Source organism: Schistocerca gregaria, chromosome 2 (genome assembly GCF_023897955.1).
Source record: "Schistocerca gregaria isolate iqSchGreg1 chromosome 2, iqSchGreg1.2, whole genome shotgun sequence".
In the NCBI taxonomy this organism is placed as follows: domain Eukaryota; kingdom Metazoa; phylum Arthropoda; class Insecta; order Orthoptera; family Acrididae; genus Schistocerca; species Schistocerca gregaria.
The window spans coordinates 545,681,220-545,690,617 of record NC_064921.1 but is presented as its reverse complement, the minus strand read 5'-3'; the positions used below and the strand labels follow the sequence as shown (position 1 = coordinate 545,690,617).

At 37.3% G+C, this 9,398-nt stretch overlaps 1 protein-coding gene across 1 annotated transcript; it reads right to left on the bottom strand.

Annotated features, from left to right (window-relative positions):
- Nucleotides 1-5,061: 5,061 nt before the first annotated feature.
- On the bottom strand, nucleotides 5,062-9,360 carry LOC126331774 (lipid droplet-associated hydrolase-like). Its single transcript, XM_049996520.1, has one exon. It carries the CDS (start codon nucleotides 9,030-9,032, stop codon nucleotides 8,115-8,117), a length of 918 nt encoding a protein of 305 aa, XP_049852477.1. The 5' UTR covers nucleotides 9,033-9,360; the 3' UTR covers nucleotides 5,062-8,114.
- Nucleotides 9,361-9,398: the final 38 nt, after the last annotated feature.

The following is a 9,398-nucleotide window of genomic DNA, read 5'->3' as shown; positions in this document are numbered from 1 at the left end:
TCTTTAAATTTTGATAAAACACAGTATATACAGTTCCGTACAGTAAATAGCACAACTCCAGTAATAAATATAGAATTTGAACAGAAGTCTGTAGCTAAGGTAGAATTTTCAAAATTTTTAGGTGTGTCCATTGATGAGAGGTTAAACTGGAAGCAACACATTGATGGTCTGCTGAAACGTCTGAGTTCAGCTACGTATGCTATTAGGGTTATTGCAAATTTTGGTGATAAGAATCTCAGTAAATTAGCTTACTATGCCTACTTTCATTCACTGCTTTCGTATGGCATCATATTCTGGGGTAATTCATCGTTGAGTAGAAAAGTATTCATTGCACAAAAACGTGTAATCAGAATAATTGCTGGAGCCCACCCACGGTCATCCTGCAGACATCTATTTAAGGATCTAGGGATCCTCACAGTAACCTCACAGTATATATATTCCCTTATGAAATTTGTTGATAATAATCCAACCCAATTCAAAAGTAATAGCAGTGTGCATACCTATAACACCAGGAGAAAGGATGATCTTCACTATGCAGGGTTAAATCTGACTTTGGCACAGAAAGGGGTAAATTATGCTGCCACAAAAGTCTTTGGTCACCTACCAAACAGCATCAAAAGCCTGACAGATAGCCAACTAACATTTAAAAATAAATTAAAAGAATTTCTAGATGACAACTCTTTCTACTCATTGGCTGAATTTTTAGATATAAACTAAGTTAAAAAAAAACCTTAATCATTAGTGTCATGCAATATTTTGTGGTCAGGGTCCACATCTGCCCCTGGAAATGTCTTACAATTTAAAACCTAGTTCCTAAATCTCTGTCTTACCATTATATAATCTATCTGAAACCCGTCAGTATCTCCAAGCTTCTTCCATGTATACGTGCAAAATTCTACCAGGCAGCTTCCTCTTTCATTTCTTCCCCCCCAATCCATATTCAGCTACTACAGTTCCTTCTCTTCCTACTATCGAATTCCAGTCACCCACAACTATTAAATTTTCGTCTCCCTTCAGTATCTGAATAATTTCTTTTATCTCCTCATACATTTCTTCAATTTCTTCGTCATCTGCAGAGCTAGTTGGCATATAAACTTGTACTACTGTAGCAGGCGTGGGCTTTGTGTCTATCTTGGCCACAATAATGCGTACACTATGCTGTTTGTAGTAGCTTACCCACACTCCTATTTTTTTATTCATTATTAAACCTACTCCTGCATTACCCCTATTTGATATTGTATTTATAACCCTGTATTCACCTGACCAAAAGTCTTGTTCCTCCTGCCACCGAACTTCACTAATTTCCACTATATCTAAGGTTAACCTATCCATTTCCCTTTTTAAATTTTCTAACCTACCTGCTCGATTAAGGGTTCTGACATTCCATGCTCCAATCCGTAGAACCTGTTTTTTTGTAGGGAGATGAAATGGAATATCACATAGGTTCAGTTGTGGGTAAAGCAGATGGTAGTCTTCAGTTTATTGGCAAGTGCAATCAGTCTACCAAAAAGATTTCTTACAAATCACTTGTGTGACCAGTTCTAGAATGTTACTCAAGTGAGTGGGATCCATACCAGATAGGACTAACAGGGGATATTGTATATGTACCGAGAGGGGCAGCACGAATTGTCACAGGTTTGTTTAATCCATGGGAGAGTGTCACAGAGATACTGAAGGAACTGAATTGGCAGACTCATTAAGACAGGCATAAACTATCACAAGAAAGTCTATTAACAAAGTTTCGAGAACTGGCTTTGAATGATTATTCTAGGGATATGCTACAATCCCCTATGTATCGCTCACACAGGGATCGTGAGGATGAGATTAGGTTACTGCATGCACAGACCATGCTTCATATGTGATAAGAACAGGAAGAAACCCTAATAAATGGTACAATGAGATGTACCCTCTGCCATACACCTCACAGTGGTTTGCAGAGTGTAGATGTAGATGGGTGGTTGGCAATGGTTCTGTTGAAGCAATCACCCTCCATTTGTCTGAATTGATTTAGAAAATCAGAAGGAAACCTAAATCAGGATAGCAGGACAAAGAATGAGCTTCTATCCTAAATACATGGCCTGTGTCTTAACAAATGCAAAACTGTCAGTTATACCTATCATACAGTTCTGTTAAATTTTTACATGCTTTGAACAAGTTAGCTTAATGACATAAAAAATAATTATTCATTTTTCATTTACCTTACTAACAAAAAAGTTATACTTTGTTCATTTAGTCTTTTCACTGCACACACCTCCACACACTTGCAGCTGAATTTAGGACCCTGACCGTGCCACCATTCCTCTATTACATGTCCATCTATTCCCTTCTGCCTGCATGAAAAATTGAATTAGCATCCTCTTATGTTGAAACAGATATAAGACGTCAGTATTATGCCCTAGCAATCACCTTTCTTAAAATTGTTACTAACCCTTATCCTGAATTAAGTAATCATTTTTGTGTAGAATGCATTATTTAAGAGGTAAGCTCTGACAATCTTTTTAAGCAAATGTATTTTAATTATTTCTTTTATTTACTATCCCTGACATCAAATCCTGTTTAAGAGTTCCCCTCTCCTCCCCCTTTGGCAGGTGCAAGTTCAAATTGGCTCCTGACTCATGATCATGAGTACAACAGACTATGGGATATACATACCCATATTTTTGTTGCTGTGCATAACAGATTGATAGATAAACTCATTTGCGAAGTAAGGGTGCCCATTTTTAAAAATGTTTCCTTACAATGAGCCTGGCTACAAATTTTAGTTATTATGCTTACAGTCCTCCTTTGCATTTTGAAAATTGTATCCAAGTTTTGTTTATTTGATCCCCAGAACAGAATCCCATATCTAAGAACTGAGAGTACACAGAAGAAATGACTTGCTCCAGTGGCCAATATGCTACCCTAAAGGCTTGTGTTAAGAAGTATAGATAGCATGGAGTAATATATCACAGACAATATGTGCCACCTGTAAGGCTACGGTCGTAGTTTCAAATCTTGCCTCGGGCCTGGGTGTGTGTTATGTCCTTAGGTTTGTTAGGTTGTCAGATCGTCAAAGTTAAGTCCTGTCGGGCTTATCTAGTCTTTGGATGGGTGATTGCCCGGGTCTGCCAAGTGCCGTTGGCAAGCAGGATGCACTCAGTCCTTGTGAGACCAAGGGAGGAGCTACTTGATTGAGAACTAGCAGCTCCAGTCATGAAAACTGGTAACTTCTGGGAGAGCATTGTGCTGACCACATGCCCCTCCATATCTGCTCCAGTGACGCCTATCAGCTGAGGATGACATGGCAGTCAGTCAGTACAACTGGACCTCCTGAGGCCTGTTAAGAGGGAGTTTAGAGAATGTTCCCACAAATAAATTGTAAACACATCATCTAAAGAGACCCATTGATTTAGATCCACATGAAATGTACAGTTTGTGGTTGTGAAGAGATCAACCTACAATCTTCTGGAGAAGCACCACCATCACTACAATGTGCCAAATAGGGAACTCCTATGTTATGTTTCCAGCATGTCTCGCATGTTTCTGTGCACACTACGTTATTAACTATGGGATTCTGCTCTGTGTTCAAATGCACAAAAGGTGGACACAATTTCTAAGCTGCAGAAAGGGTTGTAATTAAAGTGACAGTAAAGAAATATTTTAAAAACTCGGAGTTCATCTACCAATTTGGTGTACCATCTGTTAACACACTGGCTGCTACATGCATAGTGACGGATATTTCACTTCCAGGCCGGGCCGGGCCACACCACACCACGCTCATACTCTGGCACGAGACTGTGCTGTGGCTGCGGGTGGCCACATGCTATCAGGTGTGCAGTTCTGCTGTGACCTCCATCAGACACACAACATTCAACATGTTACAGCAAGAGTGTTAACACTATGACCACCATGAAGCAACTGGCACTCACAGCAGTGCCTGATGCTGTGTCCTGACCTGGCACTGAAACATCCATCACTATGCCATTCTCCAGTAAAGCCAACAGCCTTGGTGCAATGGTAACAGCGGTTCCCGTCAGATCACCAAAGTTAAGAGCTGTTGGGCTGGGCTAGCACTTGGGGAGGAGGGTGACCATCTGGTGTGCCATGTGCTGTTGGCAAGTGGGGTGTACTCAACCCTTGTTAGGCAAACTGAGGAGCTACTTGACTGAGAACTAGCAGCTCTGGCCTCATAAACTGACACAGCCGGGAGAGCGGTGTGCTGACCACATTCCCCTTCATATCCACATCCAGTGACACTGTAGGCTGAGGATGAACAGTGGCCGGTCCATACTGTTGGGCCTTAATTACCTGTTCAGGCAGAGTTAAGTTTTATTCTTCAGTTAAAGTATTTCCACATTAAAAGTGCTCCCAAGAACCAAGGCCAGCCTGAAATAAGTTTATTTTGGTGCCACTTAAGCAATCACATTGTGATAACTATTGATCTTCATTGTGGTCTAATAAATACTAAGCTAATAATTTAAAAGTTTTGTTGATGACTCTGCCATGTACTGTACGCGTCCTGGAAGGTTTCAGTTGGAGCATCATTTAGTCACAGTAATGAAAAGCTATGAAACAACAGGTAAACCTGTCAAAATGTACATACTCCACCTGAAGAACAGGATACTCTTTCAGACATCCAAACATGCTTACTGTGCAAACAGTTCAGAAAACTAACCCATAAGTAGCAAATAGCAGATATTTATTTCTTTTTTCTTGTTTTATGATATCCACGGGGGATGCAAGTTTTCACGAACCTAGCATACTACTGTCTGGACATATACCGACAGTTACATGTAAAGTGCTTTTAGGAATACTCAGCTGAAAGAGTTTTCTGAGCATTTCAAAAACTTCTGTGATGCGTAAATGTCTTTTTAGTACGGCGTATGAAGTAACTGGTTGCTTGTAGCTATCTGAATATTATATACTATGTTATGGTACTGGAAGGACTACACAACAGTTTTAGAGTAGATTTCCTCACAAAACAAAATATAGACCTTTGATTGAGGAAAATTCAAATATAATAGTAGAACATTACAAATTTTTTCATATATACAAATGGCTATAGCAAAAAATAAGAAATCATAAAAATATAAAATAATTTATTTAAAAATACAACAATTAACAATTTTTTTCTGTCTAGAATGTTGCAGACATGAAAAATACGAAATATAAAAGCATATATCACAGAATTTTAAAAATGGTACACAAAAAAAAAAAAATTGTGCACCAACAGGAATGTTAAGTAGTTTTTATCACCTTTGACTGTATGCTGTATATACATACTGCCAAATTCACATATTAATCTATTATTAGGCTGTTGTATGTAGAGACTGAATAGTTGCAGAAATGAATATGAAATTGTTGTGCAGCAGTTAATGACTAAGTTTCTTAGTCATGATAACTCATACAGGGTCCCTTGAAAACTCATGCACCATAAGCTTCTCTGCAATAAGTGCAGTTACAAGACTGGTGTGTGGAAATAATTTTCCTTTGCTAATGAGAAGATTATTCAAAGTGAGGTGACCATGAGTGAATACAATTAATACCATCCCAAACAGCAGCCTTTATGCCACAATGCCATGGTCGAATTATGGAGAAATTCAAAAGTCTGCTATCTACTGCAGATTTGTTATGGTCAGGAGTCTCACTGTGAGAACAAGATTAAGGCAGCAGTGCTTGTCGGAGTAAATCAGCAGTTGTAAGTTCTCCACCCAACCATTAAAAATCATTCTGGAGGAGGCTCCATTGTCAATTTCATCTATTTAAACTGCAAATCCTGCACTGACTTTCGAAAGATGATTTGAATACAAAAGGAAACTGAGTGCTTTGTTTTTAATCAAGACATATGAGGCTTATACATCTTTATTCCACATGTTATTCCCAATAACACTAATTTTCTCATTAATGCACAGAATATATAAGTTAACACTAAAACACTGTGCCAGTAATCCCAGAATATTGGTATGAACCTTACAAGCTGAGAGTTCCGATTATTCCAGCAGCTGTAATTAATCATGTTTTGGTAATATACTTTTGGAAGAGGTGGTGCATGACAAAAGCTGTATGATGATGGACAAGTGATTGACCAATGAATTAGTTACACAAAACTGGAACATATCTAACATGGACATGCACAATGCTGTTCCTCCACACCTTATGTGGGTTGTATAAGATAGGTCAGAGAGCACATTTCCAGTAAATTGGTTATGAGTATGAGGAATCATGCTCTCGGGAGGTATGTTAAAGCCCTGATGTAGACATGAAGACTGCTGACATGGCTCATCTTCTTACATAAATATTGATATGGAGGTGTCCCAAATTTCATTGAAAATGTGATATTTTTTTTAAATATTTGCAACACATGGACTCTTTGATTTCACCCCATTTGTAAGATTTTTCAGACACCATGCATGCATCTTATTTTGAAAACAATAAAATTAGTTGATCAAAAAATTGAACTGTTTAACACATACAGATCACTAATAACAATTGTGATGATGCTGCATAAATAACATCTTCTGCAATGAGAACAAGAATCATGTGGTATAATTATGACAAATATTAATTATAGAAATAAAACATGACTGTATGAGCAACATTGTAGCCTGAGTGTAGCTGCACAGTTCCTGCCTTACCCTGTGTTACTCATTTTGTTTATTTAACAAGTTTAAATTATCTTCTACTAATGTCAGTTTGTCTTCAATAAATAAATGTATTACTTTCAAGTATTTCTGACATATCCTCCTTCATTGATGTGCAATGTTTATGTGAAATATGATAAAAACACAAAAAGAAAAAAAGTGCTTTAAGCCTTCTCTATATCATAGTTTTAAACAGATTGTTACTTGTATCTTTTTCTGTATGCCATTGCCAAGTTTCAGGGGGCAGGGGTGGGTGGGGGAATGAGGGTGAGGGTGTGGGGGGGGGGGGGGGGGGGTGCAGGGGAAACATGTTGTGTTTTCCTCACACAGGTCTGGCACTATACGTGAATTTACTGGTTTCACATGGAATGCCACAACGATCACTTTGTAACTGTTATGGTACATAAAGGTACTGCATTGTTATATTGCCAATGTTGGCAGCAGCCACACACTAAACAATCAGAACCAAAGCCAACTGATTTCTATTAGTTTTGGCCAATCCAGAACTATGGAGATCTCATTCAGGATTCTGTGAACAAATTACAATAATGTCTCTTCGTTCCCCTACATCTTTTCTCATTTTAGTGCTCATTCCTCTTTATGGAGTACTAGGATCTAGGTATTTGATTCTGTTTGGAAATCTTACTTGTTTGCTTATTTTCTCCAGCCTCACAACTCTTGTGACAAGCAAGTAACCCAAGGTTTTTTCCATCTTAAGTTATATCTATAGCAAATTATTTTCTAAAATAATGTTTCTAATTATGAACCATACAAAATATCCTCTGAATATTGATACTCAACAGTACAACTATGGCACTGTGTGGTTAAAACTGGATAAAAATTACTTATGTTCAATCCAATATGATACCAATTAGTAGTCTTTATAATAATGTAGACTTATCCTCACAAAACTATAAAAATATATTTGCTAAACATAAGTAGTACAAAATACTCTAGTCTTACAAATACTCACAACAGTGATACAATCCATCTACATGATAAAGTTACAAAATACAAAACTCGCTATAATTTCACATCTCTAGGACAAAGATTTGAGGATATCTGCAATAATGTACAAATATTGATGTAACTTTATATATAACTACATGGCCAACATTCTTTCAATGACTACAATGTCAGAAGTTAATTTTTCTGTGATAAAATGGATAGCTGAAAAAAATTCACAATTGGGAAAAAATTACAATATTGTGGAGCTTCTGTGAATACAGAGACTTGGCAAGGCAAAACACAAAATTGAGAGAATGAATAAAAACAAAATATGAGCTACAAGTAAACATAAATCAGTCCTGAACTGGTGCAGCACCTATAATTTATTGCTTTCTTTATCCTACTTCTAGTAGTGTTTCGTGGTACAAGTGCAATGAACATAATGTTTACCATTGTATATATATTTTACAGTGATTTGAGTAAATCCTTGCAATGCTAATTCTGTTAAGCAAATATGCCATCTATAATCTCCAAAAAAGTATTTTACTATATGCCACTACATTTTAGTTGGTCAGATTTTATCAATTTAGATACATACATTCCCACTTCATTTGCTGATGATAACACAAAAGCGTGTTCAAAATTATTACTGCATAACTGTGCTTTTACATTTGGGTGAAATTTTAACAACTGTTCAAAATAACTAACAGGTGTCCAGTTATCTGTTGCACCATAGTAGAAAAACAGCTTATCTTTGTGCAAGTCTACAACATCATGATCAAGTTCTTGCACTGTATTCATTTCATCATCAGCTAGGGAAAAAACATTTCTCAATATCTGTGGATTAATTAATTGTCTGGTAACATCAGAAGCATCACTTCCTGAACCACGAATGAAAAAATACAAGTACAGTAGACAGTACTGTATCTTACTGGGAAACAACGTGAATATCCATGATAAGAACAATATTATGGGTACTATGGGGAGTACAAATTTTGTTAAGAATTTTCCATTGGGTGACTCCGCCATTCGCTCAACTGTAGGGAATAAAAGATAGCACTTAACCACCCGCTTGTCTATGTCTTCATTTTTCAACATATTCAGTATTATTTTACAACCGATAGAATGGCCAACAAGATACAACCTGATGTTGCTTGGTACATATTTGTTTATAAATTCTATTTTATGTTGAGTCTGAAAATCAAGATCATAAGACTGCTGTCCGTCAACTGCCATAACACTGCTCGTTGGTAATTCGTGTCCTGCATGTGATATCACACACAGCGGCATTTTCAGATTCTTGTAAACGGTATCTAAAAATTCTTTATAATAACCAATCAAACCAGGGTTTCCTGGAATAAGAAGTACCAGTTCTTCGCAATTTTGTATTTCTTCCTTTTTTCCGATACCCCATGTAGCAATGTGTGTTGGCGTAGCACCGATGTTAACAAATTCATCTTGCATGTTGTCTTGCGAGTTTTTGCTTCACGCTTACCTTCCACGTCCTTCCAAGTACATATAACGCGACCCGCTAAACTCTGAAGGAGTGTATTCTGCTTTCTCTTTTTTGCGATACCTCCTACCACATCCCAACAGCCTATGACTTGCATAATATATTATCGACTTCCATCTAACTGCGTAAAACAGGAGATCAGAATTACGTCCGCATTTTTGAATCATTATTTTTCTCCTAGTAATAAACTTCATCACGCCTCCAAGATGTCATTTCATAGGGCGCTGTGTTTATATACTTACCACACATCTGTCAGAGTATGTTCGAGAGTATGCACACTATGGGTAAATATTTTCGGAAATGCCCTACTTTAATCC

Bases quoted from the DNA above. Each gene is read 5' to 3' on its own strand.
- LOC126331774 (XM_049996520.1), bottom strand. From the start codon at position 9,032: ATGCAAGATGAATTTGTTAACATCGGTGCTACGCCAACACACATTGCT.